The sequence below is a fragment of the Microchirus variegatus genome (genome assembly GCF_963457635.1).
Source record: "Microchirus variegatus genome assembly, chromosome: 18".
Taxonomy (NCBI): domain Eukaryota; kingdom Metazoa; phylum Chordata; class Actinopteri; order Pleuronectiformes; family Soleidae; genus Microchirus; species Microchirus variegatus.
In genome coordinates this window covers 5,638,145-5,658,102 of record NC_139819.1, presented here as the reverse complement: position 1 = coordinate 5,658,102, position 19,958 = coordinate 5,638,145, and the positions used below count along the sequence as shown (strand labels likewise).

Below are 19,958 nucleotides of genomic sequence, written 5' to 3'. Positions count from 1 at the left end.
AAAATGTTTCCACATTAGAGCAAAGACTCGTGTTTCACACTTCACTCATAAAAGCGATTATCTGCAGTCATTATTAATGTGTTGTGCAATCTCAGTCTTTTTATTAGTGTTTATTCTGTTTGTGTGGTCGTTGCTTAACTCTTGTGGAATGTTTCATTTATTTTTAACTGTAACCATGTAACAAGTCCACTGATAATTGCACTATTTTACCTGTATAATAATAATAATGTAATTTTAACACAATGCCTGATAATCTGCGGTTTAATTCCACAGTGTTGAAATAGTGCTTTTAAATTAAAGCAGCTTAAACAGTCAAACTACAACCTCTCTGTGTGTGTGTGTGTGTTTATCTCTTCTTTTTGGGCCTTTTCTAGCATAAACACCGAGTTGTTAAGACCTCCTGGAGACCAAAACCTGGTCCTAATGAGGCAGAGTCTAATTGCTGAGGAACCTTTGGAGCAAATATTTAATAATGGTGGTTATAGGTTAAGGTCAGAGTTATAGGCTTTAAGGGGGAGATGGGGATTTCTGTTAAGGTTAAGGGAAAATGCTTTGTTCAGACTGTGTCCGGGTGAATGGAAATCATTGGTGTGTGTGTGTGTGTGTGTGTGTGTACATTTACCTCAAACGCACAGTCCTGCTCACCCCTCAGAAAAACACCTTCATCCTGCTCCTGCTTCAGTTATTACTCTTTAATATGAATAATTTTTAAAAAAAATCCAGCTCTCCAAATGTTTCCCCGTAGATCTCAAAAATCCACCATGGTTCCTTCCAGCACAATCTTGTAAACACCAACGGTCCCGGTGCGTCTCCCCCTGAATGTGACGCGCGCACGGCGGCTCGTCCGCGTCCCTTAACGCTGCTGCCTCCAGGTCACCGTGAGATCCGGTATATTCTCAGCTGCTGTGACTCTTCTGGGCTCTTCACTTCTCTTCAGACTGGTCTGGACTCGCGGTCGCAGGAGCAGGAGCAGCTCTGGATCTGACTGTGAACCCCACCTCATCTCATCATTCATTAGAAATGGAGTGTGCGCCCTCCCTCCTGCTGCTGCCTCTGCGCTGCCATAGGCGCAACACTGACCAATCACACACGCGAACACTGAAATGATTTCCATTCACTCGGACAGCCTGAACAAAGCATTATCCCTCAACCTTAAGCATAAGTCTATAACACTCCAACTCATTTGCTCTACACTTCAAGTTCCTCAAAAGTGAAGTTCTGTCTCATTAGGTCCAGTTTTTTGGTCTCCATGATCTCACCATATACTTGGTCCTGGTGTTTGTGCCAAAAAGGCCCCAAACAGACTCACGCGAAGCAAAGTTACGCACAAATAGTACACTGGAAGACTGTTTCAAAAACAAGATCAATTCCCTGCTTCAACACAACACAACTAATCCAAAACAAAGATATTAGATATTATCTGTATAATCAACAACAGAAGCCGAGCTGGATGTGTTTTTTTTTTGCTCTTACAGTTAATAACCACACACGTTTTCTGGTCTTTACTCAGATTTAGAGAGGATTCACCTTTAAATCCACCATCAAGACCAAAGACAATGACAGGCAACGGTTTCTCTTTGCTGGAGGAGAATCTACTGTACACTCATCACTAAGATTGGTGATACATTTTCTTTTTGTGTAAAACATGTTATTGACTACAGAGATGTGCTGTATACAAATGCATCTGTTAATTTTCTTCGCATGTTGGATAGTGCGCATCGTGTGGCTCTGGGGTTTAGTATAGAAACTGTGGTTCTCTCACTCATCATGTGTTCTCATGCACTAAAGGAAATTCGCTATATGTTAATCTATGAAGACATTGTGGCTAAAATTCCTTTTTACATATCTTCTCTTCTAATTTGGGAACATGGAGATCACAGTCTCTGCCGAGTGGACTTTTTGAAATGGGTTGTTCCAAAAGAAGGAACAGAACTGGGACAGAGTTTTTAGCACCTGTTGTTGGAACAAACTTCAATCTGTACTTCATCCTCGTATAATCCAAGTGTTTTGATGTTATTTATTATTTGTTTGTGTGTGTATTTTTATAATCCTGTAACTGTTTTGCTGCCATATTGACCAGGTCTCCCGCGTAAAAGAGATCTATGATCTCCAAACTTGGTAAAATAACGACTAACGACTTGCGATTACATGGAAAATTATTTTATCAAGTAAACTCCATGGTTTTGGGAGGTATTTCCTTAGAGAATAAATAAAATAAATAAATCCCAGCAGCTGTAATCTCACGTTATTCTACACACAGATTTAAAACAGAGCGCCGCATCATTTTTGACTGGATTACTGTAGAATCCCGGAGGCATCAGCAGTTGAAAGGTCAAGTGTCACCGTGGGGTCGCAATATGCTGCGATTCCCACCGATACACTGATTTCTGTACCGAGTTATACACGCGCGTGCAGCTCGTCCACTCTCGCGCATCCTGACGCTGTTTTGTGCAGAATACACGAACCTTCTTAAAATCTTCGTGTCAAAAATAATAATAAACCGCATGCTACAAAATCACCACAGCTCATACTGTTGAAAAATTAACATACTTTGTACAAATACATTTGAATAAAGGCGTCGCCAACCTGAAATTTGACATTGACGCTCGGGGAATCGTGTGCGTAAAAATGCTTTTACGCGCGAGTGGATTTGTCGGTTTTTACGCACCTGCGTGGGGTTTTTTTTGAGACTTGATTTGGAAAAGCGTTAATAACCGGAGCTCTTACCGGGTTTAGAGAGAAAATCCACGGTCACGTCAGAGACTTTCTCCGTTAACAGCAGCGGTGCACGCTCCTGCACAGCACAGGCGACACGCGGGTGCTAGTGAGCGCGCGCTGCCACGAGAAGAGTGTGCGTGTGCGCGCTTGTACGCGTTAGGATCAAAACCTTTCTAAACCACAGGATGCAAGGACATTTGTGAGCGTGAGGACGAGGATTCTCACGTTGTCACATCTTTAATCAAAGGGTCATATGATTTAGGTTTAAGGATAGAATTAGATTAAGGGTAAAAGGTTAGATTTAGGCACTTATGGTTAAGGTTAGAGTGAGGGGCGAGTGAAAGCATCACTGTACGTTTATGTGTGTATTTTGGGTTACGGTTCGGTTCAGGGGTTCAGGAGTTCGACATTTTGGGGGCAAGAAATTCTAGTGTCCTGGCGAATAATACTGTATAATTTGTGTGTGCGCAATCCGTTTTCCGATCTGCCCCGATAATCTGCCATTAATCCAATAGTTTCTGCAGTCACATTAAGTACATTATTCCTTGTTATTATGATCAGGATTATCCAAAATTAATGATTTACCTGCCTCTACATGAGTGTTATGTAAACAATATAAACCGGTATTTTCTAATTTTTGTGTTCAAAGAAGTTAGTAGTTGGTTACCATAGTGTGAACGTAATATATAACTTTAATGCTACTTTACAAAAATAACTTAATATGTTACAATGTGTCTCCAACGGGAGTTTGTTGGACTTTGAGAAGCTGTAGATTCTACATTTACCATTTCAACCTAAAAATACATTTTTAAAAAGCTGTCAAATCAAACATATTTTAACGAGGTCACGAAGCACCAAACATTAAAAAAAAAAAAAAAAGTTTTTATTATGACTTAATAGGTTACATCCTAAAAAAAATAGTATTTTTGAATTAAGTTATTATTATAATATTTGAAGAGTAGCCTAGAAGACACCAAATATTTAATATTAAGAGTGTATATTTATTTATTAATATCCTGTGTGTGTCGCAGAATAATAATCGTAAAAAAAAAGGGTTAGGTTAAATGAAACTTTTCTCTGTGGCGGGTTTAAAATATAACATAAAATAAACTCGAGCAAAACCATTAATAATGTTATGGATATCAATAGTTGAAGTGTTTAAGTTTGAAATATAAAGCATTTATTCATAGAAATCGCAAAATCACTCAAAACTATGGCCACAGTGAAAACTTTTTTTCAAAACTTTTCCAAATCTTCTACTCAACTCATACAGAGATTCTAAAAAAAAGTGTGCAAGTGTAAGTAAATGAACTTAACAAGCATGAAATGTATGTATATATTAAATAAAACATGAATTATTGAATCATGCACAAAAGTTAAACAAAGTTAAGATAAATCTACATAAAACTCACCCAAATTAGGCTTTCTTAAGTAATCTCGACCTAAATGTTTTATTACCATTAAACATATTTAACCCAAAATTAAACTATAATATTTCACGAGCTAATAGTCCTCATCCCAGTTATCACTAATCTTAAAGGGTTCTTGAATTCATTGTTGTCCACGTACAGGTCAGAAAATCACAGTTTTACCTGGTTCAATGTATTTCTCCTTAATGTGGACTGTCCTCCTTTTTAACTAAATAAAATAACAAAATAATCTCATTCTAAAACTGGGTTATGATTTCCTGGTTGTTAATTCTTATACGATCTGCTCCTTGAGTCGCTTGCGTGGTTTTAACGCAGATGAAAAGGAAAGCAAAGGTTTCAATAATACCTGGAATGAGGTGTGGTGGCGGCGGCTGGACAGCTCATTATTGTCCCATCCTGGCTTCGGCTGACTGGTTCCTCTGTTCTCCGTCTGGAGGAAGTGGTGAAGGGGTCCCAGACCTCCTGCACTCAGCAGCTCCGTCTCGCACACCTCCAGCTCGGCCAGAGCGAGTGTGTGTGGCATTAGAGGGCAAGGTCAACCTATTCCTCTGCAAACAATCACATCACACAGGGCAAAATACATTCCAACCAACCCCCCCCTGATTCCACTGTGTAAGGCGGGCTGATGTGGGAACAGTGATGGGGGCCATGATCCAGACGAGGTCTCCGAGTCCAGATGAAGCAAAAACCTGTTCCGCATTAATATGACTTCATATCACACATGTGAGAAAGAATCTGCTCTCTGCACTGGCTTATTATTATAGTCAAATGTAACCTTCAGATCAGCTCAGTGAGTGCGAACAGTGGCCAAAACTACACTAATATGATCAATAATTAGTAATCAAAGGCAACAAAATTAGTAAAAGAAATGTTAAAGCTGCAGTGCGCAACCTTAGCTAGTTGTGGTTGTTGTTGACGTGATAATTCAGCTTCACTTCGTGAACAGAAACAATGCAACATTATTTACTGTAAATGGCGTCAAGAAATACTATCAGACATGACACAAAGTTTCTTTCGCCTGCATAAGACACAAAACTATGCTTCATTAGTGGCCATTTGATTAAGTTTTGTTTGATTTGTGGGGCATGACAACAATGTTATACGTCGTCCATGGTTCTCAAACTGTGGCGCATGTACCAGCGTCCTCTGGTGGTCCTTGGAGTTTGACTGAAAACACAGAGAAGTGAATATTACTGCACGAGAACAACAGTTATTCAGCCAGTTTGTTGCTTGTTGCCCCACCCATTCCTGTGCTGCTGGTGTATACACACAAGCTCTCCCTCAGTCAGGTCTGATATTATTGTCTGACAGAGTCTGTTTACAGACGAAGGACACAGGATACTGTACAAATAAATGTACTTTACAAAACAGAGGCAGAATATTAACACCGACACATTGACGACAAAAAATGCAACTTTAAAATAACATACTGCCATAATGCAGCATTTGTAGTAAGCTGAATTTTTCCAGCTCAGACTCTAAACAATTTAAAATTAAATCGGATTTAAACAAAGAAAGGACTTAAAAACACAGACTTTAAAGTGACCATGAAGCTGAACTTTGATTCAATAACTGCGATAAACTGCTTAACTGATAAGTGCTTTCTTAAAAAGACATTAAATTAAAGTGCCAACATAAGCTGCTCAACTAGTTAGAAACGAATTGAATAATTTAAATGTCCCTTCTTTTGTTTTCCACAGAACAGTGAGACGTGATGAGAACACTTGGATGTCGATAATCTTTTATGGTGAACGGTTTATAATCTCACTTCAACAGTGACATTTCTGTAGCTTTTGAAGTGAGAGGAGCAGTTGAAGTCTTCCAGCAGCCGCAGCTGCAGCCCGGCTGGATTTTCTGCTTTATCGAGGTCCACGAATGATAAGGACGAGTAAATCCCATAGATTGTCATGAGCCACTGGATTTGGCAGGGACTAATCTGCAAGATGTTTTTGTTCAACAAATTCACAATACATGGGCAGTTCACTTCTATGATAGAATGCCATTGACATGTGGACATGTGAGAACTGGAGATCTATACATTTTTTAAATTTTGCATTAATTATCAAAAGACAATCGTTAAAATGGCCTTAATGTGAATATATCACAGTACATGGGGGGGGAAATGCAATTGAAATACTTTTATTGCAGTTGATGGAACAGTAAAACCTCCTTCAGTCTCCTAGTGGGAGGCTACAGGGAAAGTTATTCCTATGGAACACCTGAATTACTATGAATTATTGTACTAAATAAGCTTTTTAACTTTCATTTCTTCAGATATTTTGTACTTTGACGTTAAAACAGCAACATGACGCTAGGTTGTTGAGTATATTGTGGAAACAAAAGTCACTGTGGTTACATACACAGAAATTACGCCGAACAAAGATAAACAGGTAAGCCGGTGGTTTGTGTAAGTGATAATTCCTCTTAAATTAACATATTTCACTTTACGTAAGATTTATTTACCTTAATTTTCGTTGCACGTGAGAACATTCTTAAAATGTTTGCGTCTCCGTTCAAATCCAACATGGCGGCTTCTGATTGGAAGAGAGCCGCGCTCCATTTCCTGGTCTTTAAGGTATTGGTGATGTCTTTGCTGACGTCACCGGCACAAACCAAGTGGAGGGGTTTTCCTTTTCTGTAGAATAGTTTATTTTTGGTTAATTTTAGGCATTCGGCAGTTGTGCATTAGGATGATTTACGTAAAATAAGTACATTGAGGTAGGAAAATAAGCTTCGGTAGTAATTTAAGAATATTTCTTGGTGTTTATGTAATAAAAGAGTTGTGTGAGTTCACCTGCGTTGTCATGGTTCCAACTGAAGCGGTGTCAGTGTGAATTCGAGGTACAGTTTTACGAATTAGCATAGCCTGTTGGTGATGTCACGTCACGTTTCTTTTCGAGGAGAAATTTGAAAGGTGTTTAAAGTTTTGTACACTGAAATTAAATCATTTTATGTATTATATTTTTTCAAATGGAAATAATTCCACTTAAATCTTATATACACACCAAAACAACCGCCATTTTGGCAGGAAGTGGCGTTAATTCACACCCGTAGACATACATAATTGGCATTATATACAGTATATATCAGTCTTTTTAGGAGCTAATTGCATCTTAATCTGCCTGTTTGGTCTACAGTCACTGCCATGACACACTACACAGTAAGGTGCCTTGTAGCTCCCTCTAGTGGTTATACTCTGCAACCAGGGAATAATGTATTTTCATGGGCCTATGACAAGGTTAAAGGTTAACCAGTTACACATTCCTTACACTAATCTACAAGTAATAAAACACACACAGCTCTAAAGAGCTGGGATTAGAGACTAAGTCTGCTCTAATCCATGTTTATTATTTATTCCCTTTATCTTCAATGTTTTTGCTGCTGTGACAATGTAAATTTGCTGGACTAAAAAGGATTTATTATCTTATCTTGTAATGTTTGAAAACAAACATCATAAATAGGAAGAAGATATAGGGAGAGCAGAGTCGTCCATGTGGGAACATTAACATTTTAAGTCGTTCTGCCCTCAGAGCTTCTGTCACTCTCAGGCGTCAAACTAAAGCGCTACGTGACCTTTTCGTTATCAGCCAAAAACTCACGTCTTAAGGCTTGGGGCTTTTTTTGTTTTGTTTTTTTCTTCCACATTTATAGAAATATTATTATTACTATTATTATTTACCACACTATGCACATACATATTATGTTTTTGTACAGTATGTTTAACTACTGATCGACTAAAGACATCTTTTAATCTCAATGTGGGGGGTTTTCCTAGTTAAATAAATAATAAAACAGTCACATACAATCTGGATAATAGATTGTATTGTGTAACCTTAGTTACTGTACATGTTAATGTTCCTTGTGGTTGTTTTTGATAAAAATGTATTCAAAATTATACTTTTATTGTGGTTATTTAAATATATTAATATGGTAATTCTAGTAATAATAATTATTTGTTATTGTTATGTTTGCAGCATTTATGTTCCACTTTGGACACCTTGCTTCCTTGTTTCACAGGGACAGGTGTGAGCGAAACTCGAATCTGACTGACTATTATCAATAAAAGAAGGTACACGTATTAAATTATAGCGCACTTAATGACCAGAAAAGTCAGAGCAGAGATGGAAGACGTTGCATAAAAAGCATCGTTACGGTTGTATATCGATGTCCTCGGACTGGTGACAGCTTGGCAAACTCCAAAATGTGGAGTTTATCTTTAATGCATTGATTAAAAGTATTCAATATGGTTTTAATACCAAGACAGACAACTGTGAGCACTGTTAGATGTGGGTCAAACAAACTCAGATTGACCGTTTTCTCTTCCTAAAGCTCACCAAACTTCCATCACTCTTTTAATTCACACACATTTCAGCTTGGCATTCTCTCAGCACCTGAGGGAGCTCCGTCTTTAACAGACTGAAAACTCATTTCAACACAGCTGACATTTCACCAGCACTCGGGGCCTTTAGTTTCTTTCTTTAAACTGTTGAGTGGAGACATTTTTTTTTACACTTAAACTGGAACCTGCAGCCACACACAGCTGTGGTGAAGTGGACAGAGGTCAGGACAGCGTTTTAGGCAGTTTTACACGACGGACCTTTGCACTGGACATGTCAAACACTTCATTTAACACAACCAGCGGGAAAAAGCTTTGGTCTTTATGAAGGTGACAGTGTGAAAGGGCAAATGCGTCAACCCTGACCCTCTGCGCATCTGCCAAATTGACATTAGAAAACTTAGAAAAGTTTCTCTGCAAATCAGAAATATTCAAATTTAAAGGTGCCATATGTAAGAATGTGGCCAAAAACGATTACTACACTCAAATTCAAAATACAGAGGTCTTTTAGGTTTCATTTTCTGACGTAAATGGCAACCCGTGGTTGCGCGGCAGCTGAGACTCTACTGACTGCAATGATTGGTAGATGGCGGTAGGTGGCGCCACATGCCAAAACCATGATTTCAAAACATAAACATGATTTGCAGTCTGCAAAAGATTTTTTGGAATGCAAATATTTTGGCTGTACTGTTGTTGTTGGTGAGTTCAGTTTGTTATATGAACATTATTCCTGAGTCTCTGTAACATATTAGGAGGATTTTATGGCCAGTTGCTTTAGATTTATTACATAATGCACCTTTAAGCGGTGATTAAAAAAAAAAAAAAAAAAAAAAAAAACAGGCCCCAAAACACAGACAAATAAAAAGCGTCATTTAATGTACAAGAAGGGAAAACTTAACCATATATACTCGGGCAGAGCTGAGTGCACACGGCTTCAGAAAAACGGAAACAGGCGTGGAAACACGGTACCACATCAATGAAGTGTTGAGATGAACCTGCGAGGGGCTGAGCGTGACGCTGTGACAAAATAACAACAAAAAGCCAAAAAGCCAAAAAAAAAAGAAAAAAAAGTGCATAATTTCAATTAAATTACCAAAAGTAGTGGCACATTTCCCCCCCATGTAATGCTGCGGTTAATTCATTCATTAATAAAATCACATTAACAACCAGCCGTCAACCAGCTGATCAGCTGTACTCTGATAGTGGGAAGTACATTCGATGACAGAGTACCACAGAAAACAAAAAAAAAATTAAAAAAAGAGCGAGAACACTGCAGTCAGTGCTGCAGCTGCTGTACCACATCAGAAGCAAAGAGAGGAGTCACAGTTTACTGACGATTGATCTCAAAGCCACGTGTTTTTAAAAAAGAAAAAGAGGAGGAGGAGGGAGGAAAGTTTCAAAGATAGTGCAAAACACATAGAAGCTGCTGCTGCTGCTGCTGACTTCTTCAGATGAAGTCACATAGCATGTGGGTACCTGTAACGATTAATCGATTAATCGCTTTGAAGCTTTTTTTTATGATTAAAACAAGATTTCTGATCGTTTCAGCTTCTTAAATGTGAATATTTTCTTTGTTTCTTTGCTCCATATAACAAAGAAATCATTCAAACTGAATGAATTTCAAGGTTTGACAAACACTGATTAACGTTTTTCTTAACATTTTCTGACATGGACCAAGCGATTAATCGAGACAATAATCGATAGATTAATCGATTACTAAAATAACCGTTAGTTGCAGCTCTAGTACCTTCATTTTTTTAATTTTCATGAGACCTACAGGATGTTTTTTTCCCACCCTGACGCCTGATTAGATTGTAGTATTTAGTGCTTGTTAATTATAAATGAAGCTAAGTGGACGTGAGCTGTAACGTCAGAGGAAAACACTGCTCGGCTCAACAGGGAAAAAAATAATTGAGTATTTTCTTTTTTGAGAACATAAGTTTGAACATAAAACATATGGACACTTATTTGTTAAAAAAACAAAGAAACACTTCAAAAGTAATACGAACCCAACGGGAGCCACATTTGGATCATGTGCCAAATCTTAAATGAACGACTAAACGAGACTATTCAAGTTTTGAGAGGAAGTCGCACTATAAAAAAACACACTCTTTCACAATAAAACTCCCGTCTGTGCCTCGTGGTCGGTCTCCTTCCAGCAAAAGGTGATCCTTCATCTGCAAAGCACTTACAAGACCAGCAGGGGGCTCCAAAACTCTGGTCACAGTGTCTCTTCAATACTATTATTAGCAGTCACATTCATTTAAAAAAGCAGGTACCAACCGCTCAGGAGGAGACTTTTAGACGTCTGTGGTGCGGATGCCGTCTTCGTCCAGGCTGAACGGGAAGCTGCCTCTGGTGTGAGCCTGAGGCTGCGAGCGGTGCCTCCGGCGCCCGCACGCCACGTCCCCGGACGCCGTCAGCATCCCCAGTCCGCTGGCAGACGGGACGGCGTTCGCGCTCGGGCACGGCGGGGCCGGCGCGGAGAGGGAGTTGGAGGAGGACGAGGTGGAGGAAGAGGTGGACGAGGAGGAGAGGGAGGGCACGGCGGGCACCGAGCTGAACACGCAGTCTTCGTCCTCGCCGTCCAGGATGGAGGACTCGCACGGCGGGACGGGCGTCCAGGGCTGCCAGCCCGGAGCCACGGAGCAGGACTTGACCAGCGCGGGTCGGCCCTCGTCGGCGTGCTGACCGCGCGGCGCAGAGGAGGAGGATAAGTTGTGACTTCGGTAGAGGGAAGACGCACGTTTAAACGAAAAACCCTGTCGTAAAAGAGAGAGAAAAAACACCGGGTTTAAAATCCTGTCAGAGAAAAGAGATCGTTATTAAAGAGGAGAAACCACAGCGGTACCTTCGGGGGACCTCGGAACTCCTGGATCTTCATCTCGATGTCCTTGATCCAACCGTGCATTTCCTCTGGAGAATCTGTCTGCAGACAAAAGTTATTGCAAGTGAAGAGTGAAGCACAACTGCAGTCTTTTTTTTTTTTACAACGATTACACACACGATTAGGTACATAGGACACTTTAAATTGATGGTTGTGTGACCCTGGCCTTTCATCCTGCAGTATATTGACCCCGTGACCCCTGTGACCCTCATGTGGAGGATAAAGCACAATCACATCTTTTAAATGCACAAATTTCTGCTGCGAGGCGTCTCTCAATCACAATAATAACAAAAAAACCCTATGATCAGGAATCGAGCATGGACAATTTCATGGATACTTGCCTTGTATAACATGTAAGAAAAGAAAAGCTGAGTAATTGATTGTGTCACTGTTAAGTAGCAGAGTCTGTCACACGTGAATGAAACAAACTGCTGCAATGACATATTTATTTCCACAGGGACGTTAACATTTGCCACTGTGGTTTATTTTATTCCCTGTTGCCTTGGCCTGTTAAAGTCATAAAAACACATCATCTTTATAAAAGGAAAAATACATATATTTGTACCCTGTGTTTAAGGAGTGACATCATCAGCAGGGAAAAGTGATTGTTTCATTATTATAGCTAAACTTATTTGCTGCACATTTCGTCACCAAAGCTCCCCAATAACCTATAATCCCACATCAAACTTTATTATTGTTTTGAGCAGCAATTGTATACTGTTAAGTTAAGTTAAGTTAAGTTAAGTTTCATCCTGACTTGATGTCAGGAAATGTTAGCGTCTTAACCTCCAACTGTGATAATTATCTGGATTTTGCTTATGTGCTATGTTAGTTTAAGCTAAGTTTAGTTAAGTTAAATTCAGTTTAATCCTGACTGGATGTCAGGAAATGTTGGTGTCTAACCCTCCAACTGTGATAATTATCTGGATTTTGCTTATGTGTTAAGTTAAGTTAAATTAAGTTAAGTTAACTTACATCCTGACTTGATGTCGGGAAATGTTGGCATCTAAACTTCCAACTGTGAAAATTATCTGGATTTTGCTTATTTGCTATGTTAGGTTAAGCTAAGTTAAGCTAAGTTAAGTTAAGTTAAGTTAAGTTAAGTTAAGTTAAGTTAAGTTAAGTTTTATCTCGACTTGATGTCAGGAAATTTTGGCGTCTAAACCTCCAACTGTGAAAATTATCTGGATTTTGCTTATTTGCTATGTTAGGTTAAGTTAAGTTAAGTTAAGTTAAGTTAAGTTAAGTTAAGTTAAGTTTTATCTCGACTTGATGTCAGGAAATTTTGGCGTCTAAACATCCAACTGTGATAATTATCTGGATTTTGCTTATGTGTTAAGTTTAGTTAAGTTAAGTTAAGTTAAGTTAAGTTAAGTTAAGTTAAGTTAAGTTAAGTTAAGTTTTGGTCATGCTTCCTTACACTGTGTCCCTCCTGATCACATCCCCAATCTCCATCAGCTGTGCAGGATGTTGTTGTCATGGTAACAGATGCCAGTTTCACAAAAAACAAACTTTTCATACTCGTGCCACACATCAGCAGCAGAGCATTGAGAGAAAACAACACACACACACACGCACACGCACACGCACACACACACACACACACACACACACACACACACACACACACACACACACACACACACACACACACACACACCTGCAAATACAGTACAGATCAACAACCCTTTAAAAGCTAACTTTAAAGAACGACGAAAGTGATTTTTACCTGAATGTAGAAAGTCCTGGAGCTGGTGATGATTTCAAACAGGTTGTCTCTCAGCAGGAGTTCCCTGGAATGTAAACACAGAGAGTCTCTTTCTGTGCAAAGTTTATCTGGATTCATAAACAAAGTGAGTGGATAAACAAAACAACTGCGGCGTGATTTGTTTTTGAAATGCACCTTTAGAAAAACTACGCCAAATATGCCTGTGAGACAAAAAACTACAATAAAATCATTTATATTTTGGAAGATTTGAAGGCTGACATCGTCATAAAATTGACTTACTTATGAGAAAAGTATCTACTTTTCCTGAAACTACTTACAGGAAATTAAAGCATGTGTGTATTTGATATATAAACTCCCAGATTAAAACCCTCTTTAGGAAATAAGAACATGAAAGTGAACCGTTCTGTATTTCTTTGAAAGACATATGGATTCTGTGCAACTGCAACTAACTCAGTCCTGCAAGGCTGTAATATCATGTGACCTGGCGGCAACACACGATAACAGAGAGAATTTTAAAGGTGCCATATGTAAGAATGTGGCCAAAAACAGTTACTACATTCAAATTCAAAATACCGGGGTGTTTTAGGTTTCGTTTTCTGACGTAACTGGCAACCCGTGGTTGCTCGGCAGCTGAGACTTTACTGACTGCAATGATTGGTAGACGGCGGTAGGTGGCGCCACATGCCAAAACATGATTTCACAACATAAATATGATTTGCAGTCTGCAAAAGATTTTTTTTAATGCAAATATCTTGGCTGTACTGTTGTTGTTGGTGAGTTCAGTTTGTTATATGAACATTATTCCTGAGTCTCTGTGACATATAAGGAGGATTTTATGGCCAGTTGCTTTAGATTTATTACATAATGCACCTTTAATTAATACTGTTTCATAATAAGTCAACGTATCCTGCTGTCTGTGTGTGACCTGCAGGTGTGTGATGCTGTAGGAAGTAGTAGATTAATATTCACTCGTTTCTTTGCTCCATTTCTATGCTAACTTCAGTTTATTGACATTTTTTTGTGTCCGCGTCATCATTTTTAGGTCTGGGATCATCGTTTTTGACTCACCCTGACTTGACGAGACACTCGTGGACCCTCTGAATGTCCCTCAGTTGAATGGCCCTGAGCGGCTCCTTGTCCTGCACCAAAGACACAGACACAGTTCAGACGTGAGCGGACGACACAAACAGACCACGGCATGGACTCTACAGAGAAATGGACGTAGGTTTCCTTTGTAAAATAAATGAAACCGAGGAAATAGTAGTCAGCCACCACCAGGGGGCGAACCCACCAAATACAAAAGGAACTCTGTTTGAATGGATGTCTACGGTACAATGAGTGCAGTCGTCCATTTTTCTGTACAGTTTATGAACCACAGACCAAGAGGACAACAGACGCAGTGGATCCTCACCACCTCAGACTTGTAGTAACTGACTGTGTTGTCGTCCAGAGTGAAAAAACGCCTCTTCCAGCTTTTCCTCTGAAAACACAGAAGATGCCAACATTACACTTGATTGTTCTTATTCACATAATTATGTGATGTGATCTGGTGAAGTGTCTGCGAGTATCTCACCACATTTCCCTGTTTCACACAGTAACCACATCTCAACACGCCCAGCCTGTTGCCCTTCCTCTCTCTGCCCTCGGCGTCTTCATTCTCATTCTGAAACATCATCATCATCATCATCATCATCATCATCATCGCTACAGTGACGGCCATATTCAAACATTAAATATTGTCAGTTATGTTGCAACACAGAGCCTTTAGGCAGCTTTTTTTTCTCCATTACCGTGTTAAAACGCATACACAGAGGCTAAGTACGTGCAATATAGAGTCTCTTATATCTTTTATTTCAGCACAAACTAAAGGCAATCGGATTAAATTATATAATTTTTTTTAATTTTCACCAACTACACAAACACACCGGAGCAAAAAGTACGAAAAAATCGTCACAGTTCAAAGTCGCTTGCCTCGTTTTTATGAACAAAAATAAAAGAAAAACAGTCTATTTTGTGACTTTTGCACAATTATTGCTACTCCAGGTAAAATATGTGATATATAATTAATCATAAAAAAAGGATGTCCATATAAGGAGCTGTGTGTTTTATTCCCAGAGGGAATAAACACCACTATCAGATTAAATATATGACAGCGATGGGTCAAGGGCTGAAAGAATAATTGGATTATTAATTAATTATTAATTAAAATATTGAATTAATCGTAAACTACTTTGATATAATTTAATCAGTTTGATTTTTTTTTTTTTTTTTTTTTTTTTAAATAACTTTTCTGATTTTTCAGCTTCTTAAATGTGAATATTTCCTGGTTTCTTTGCTCCATACAATAAAGAAATCATTAAAACTGTATCCTTCTTGGTTTGTGGACAAAAAGAGCATTATAATTTCCAGGTTTGACATTGTGGATAGTCGATTCATTGATAAAATAATCAACAATAGGGTTAACACTGGTTGAAGTTGGCTCTACTTTACCTGTATGGGCGTGTGCACCACGACTCCGCCTATGATCTCAGTCTTGTACGCCTGCTGTCTCTTCCCTCCGTGACTGTCACTGATCACCGCGCTAACGTCAGACCTCTGTGGTGCTGGAGCAGGTTTAGGAACCTGTCAACAAGTACAATGACAGTACATGACATTAGCGGAAAAAACATTTGTTTGTAGAGGCCAGTGGTCATGACCACACACTTACAATACTAGATTTGAAACCTTTTTTTTTTTTTTTTTTTTTAACAGAGTTTACATTCTTTAAAGGTGCATTATGTAATAAATCTAAAGCAACTGGCCATAAAATCCTCCTAATATGTCGCAGAGACTCAGGAATAATGTTCATATGGTTCATATGGTGTTGGGAACTCACCAACAACAACAGTGCAGACAAAATATTTGTATTAAAAAAAATATTTTTAGACAGGTTGCCAGTTACGTCAGAAAACGAAACCTAATAGACCTTGGTATTTTGAATTTGAACGTAGTAACCGTTTTTGGCCACATTCTTACATATGGCACCTTTAAATGAAAAACACAGAGATAATATATTATTATTATTATTGTTATTTTAATTATTTTATACTTCATGTACCACCAGAGGAAGTTCACGTGGAACATGCACCACAGTTTGAGAACCTTGGAATTAGATTAGACATAAGTGTATGTTATGTGTAGGATAAATAGTGAATGGTCTGCAGTGCAAAAAGCGGTCATTTTATTAGGTACAGTGCTCCAACAGCTTGTTAACACAAATATCTCATGAGCCAATGACATGACAGCATCTTAATGTATATTTTTGACACGTTTACATGGAGAAGACGACTTCCTGTAGTTCAAACGCAGCCCATAATTCTGATTTAAGTGACTTTGGTTGTTCACGTGGAGCAGTTTAGAGGTTAGGGGGTCTAGGGACTCATAAAATAGGGGGCTTGTAGACTAGAGGAGGATCAAACCTCCCTCTTATTTTAAGAAGATCACCCACTTGTTTCACCACCTGCCATAAAAGTTTTTTTCTGACAAATATCAAATTGGCTTATCCAAAATGTAAATATTTGTTCCAATATTAAAGAAATCTGCTTCAGGGCAATAGTGAGATATCACATTGAATAAAGTGGGACAAACAGATATATGGTTGGAAAGGCTGTCCAACCTGGTGTATGACATTATATTTATCAAGGTGTAACTAATAAAGTGGGGTTTTATCTGTGTGTGTGGATCAAATGCACAGATATTGAATGAAACACTGATTTCCACCTTCAAATTAAAAGACAGGAATAAAGATTCTCTACTCTCATGGGACCGAGGATGAAAAAAAAGAAAGGGATATCTTTTGAAAATAAAATGCATTTGTCACTGTTTTACTTCTCCCTGCAGTGACAAAAAAAGGCCCTTTTTTTAATGCAGTTTCACTGAGGCCCGAGGAAGCTCAGAGAAGCGAACGGCGGCAGATCGGCGCGTGCGCGGCGAGCGAAGGGGGAAGTGAAAGAAAGAGTGAGCAGCGCTGCTTCCTGTGTCAGCGTGTGCAGGTGAGACCAAAAAGAGAAACACTCTTCTCTTGTCAGGAGACATCTGGATTAACGCCGGTTACAAAGACCCCGGTCATGTCAGTGTCTACACAAATATTATGCAAATGTCCTCACACACACACTCATACACACACATGCTGTAAAAACAGTGTTTCCACACCTCTACCACAGTGACACAAGATTTGTATTTTATACAGTTCTTTTTTCACACTATCGTTTTCACCCATTCACACAGTGCATTCACACAATTTCCTCATATATTAAAGGTGTAATGTGTGCAGTCGACTGCAGCCCGTGAAGGTCAAATTGGGTTTTTTGCCGCATCACCACAAACTGCAGCTTCCTGCACTGAGGTGGAAACATACACCCATACCTACACTGCCGTTCAAAAGTTTGGGGTCACCTATACACATTTTTGTCGTGTTTTCCATTAAAAGTCACACTTTTATTCATCAAAAGAGTTGCAAAAATGAATAGAAAATATAGTCAATACATTTACTTTTTATTGTTATATTTAAATTAATATAACATTAATGAATGAATTAATGAATTCATGAAAATTATTGTTTATTTATTATTGATAAGGACATTTAAAAAAATATTATATTTTCTCAAAATTGTATTTTTTCCTCAAAATTCTAATTGTTTTCTCAAAATTGTTATTTCTTTCTTAATTAATTAATTACATGTTATATTAATTGAAAAAAGTGTTCCTTCAAAAAAAATTAAATTTTTTAAAAAAATCTCAACATTTACAACTTTTTCTTTCAATTTTTTATTTTTTCTCAAAATGTTTTTTTTTTCTCATTTTTTTTCCTCCAAATTTTTTTTTCTCAAAATTTTTTTTTTCTCAAAACAAATTTTTTTCTCAAACTTTTTTTTTTTTCTCAAAATATATTTATTTTTTTCTCTCAACATTTTAATTGCTTTCTCAAAATGTTATTTATTTTTTCTCAAATTTTTACTTTCTTTCTCAAAAAGTGCTTTTTCTTCAAAGATGAGGACATTTCTAAGTGACCCCAAACATTTGAACGGTAGTTGATATCAGTGACTTGTTTTATTTTTCCATCTGGACATTACACAAAGGCTTTTATTTTGCAATTTAACGTGAAAACAGACACTCACAGTGATCTTGCTGGCCTTGTTGAGAGCAGCGACCCAGTCCCTCATGTCAGTGACGTCATTGGCCTGCAGGAAGTATCGCCGCGAGACTGCGTTTATGACTGCAGGAGTTTAAAGAGGGGTTATGCACAATAACCACATTAGACAATATTTTATATAAGCAAAATTGTGCTGCTGCATAACACTGACTCACCAAAGCAGAACTCTGTCTTAGGCTTTTGCTTCGCGGTGGCTTCACTGACCTGGAGGAGAGGAGAGGAGAGACCAATTCATGGGCAAAATACCTTTTTGATACCAATTGTATTGAGTTTGAATCCAGCCTCGTCAAATGGTGGCCCGTGGGCCATATTTGGGCCAAAAAGCAACCTCTTAGTGGCCCAGCCTGTGGTCCAACCAGAAACACTGAGAACTATACACGCTAGAAAACTACACAAACACTTAACGTCATTGTCTCTAAAGGATTCTGACATAAATTCCTACAGTAACACTGACCATGAATGCAGCACTCCATTAGCTAGCTAATACTACACTACTAGCTAATTAGTTAGCTAATACTGAGCACCTTTTTATGCACTTTGAGGTAACCTGCTTGTACCTCAGATTCTGTTCATGTGTAATTCTTTTATTATGTTTTTAATGCACTTTATGATGTACTTTCCATACATTTGCGCTGCTTTTAAATTTGTCATCACAGCTAAATATCTCCGTTTGAAAATGTGACCCAACTGCAAGTGTCTATTAGCTGACCTAGTCTTCTTCTTCTTCTTGCTTCTGCCAACTTTCTGTTCTCATGCTTAATCTTAATCCAATCGGGACAGCCAATCACGAGCTCTGTTCGATCTCGGGTCAAACAGCACGCTGCGTGTTTATTGGCTCACGAACTCTGACTATATTTCACTGAGGATGTGTCAAGATAAGCCTGATGTCATCATACAAACGTCTGGAAATCTTCACACACACACACACACACACACACACACAGAGACTCAGCGTCTGCATGTGACCACAGATAACCCAGAGCTCTTGTGAGTGGATCTGTGAAGCTTATATTTGCAATGTTTCCATTTGTGTGCACGCTCTCTGTGAATGGACGAGCTCCAACAGTTTCACAGTAGAGACACAGAGAGAGAGAGAGAGCGATTACCTTGGAGATGTAGGTGAGTTTCAGGCTGCCGACAAAGCTGGCTCCACTGGGCAGATTCTGCAAACACAAACACACACACATACTCGTCATTGGCTCAGGGTCCAAGGTTACGCGGCTTCCCCGTTGGTCAATTTGACTTCCTGGTGCCGTCTTGTGTGCGAGCGCGAGTGACGTGAGGCACCTGAGGGTTGTCCATGTACCACAGCAGAGCGTTTCCCTGCGTGTCCAGGATGAAGTATCGCCTCTGGAAGCGGCAGCTGTTCTCCTTCTCCTCGATGTCCAGGAAACCGCACACGCGGTTCAGCCGGTCCAGGTACGGCATGCTGCTGCTGCTGCTGCTGCTGCTGCTGCTGCTGCTCCTGCTGCTGCTCCTGCTGCTGCTCCTGCTGCTATCACATATCACTGTAACAGAAACACAGAGACGAGGACGGGGCAGATGTTAGAGGAGAAATCATCTTTCATTTTCAAATAAACACACAGGAAGAGAAAGAGAGAGAGAGAGAGGCACACGCTCTCTCGCACTCAGCAGTTTTTCATGTGACGTGATTGAGGCCGAGCAGC

General features: G+C 39.1%; 1 protein-coding gene across 1 annotated transcript; it reads right to left on the bottom strand.

Moving 5' to 3' along the window:
- Positions 1 to 10,722: 10,722 nt before the first annotated feature.
- Positions 10,723 to 19,719, bottom strand: plekha2 (pleckstrin homology domain containing A2; the record flags this gene model as incomplete). The annotated part of the gene is made up of 11 exons (XM_083904748.1): positions 10,723 to 11,246; positions 11,336 to 11,413; positions 13,101 to 13,164; positions 14,169 to 14,239; positions 14,512 to 14,580; positions 14,674 to 14,763; positions 15,591 to 15,722; positions 18,257 to 18,354; positions 18,447 to 18,495; positions 19,398 to 19,454; positions 19,579 to 19,719. 11 exons carry the CDS (start codon positions 19,717 to 19,719, stop codon positions 10,785 to 10,787), a joined length of 1,311 nt encoding a protein of 436 aa, XP_083760874.1. The 3' UTR covers positions 10,723 to 10,784.
- Positions 19,720 to 19,958: the final 239 nt, after the last annotated feature.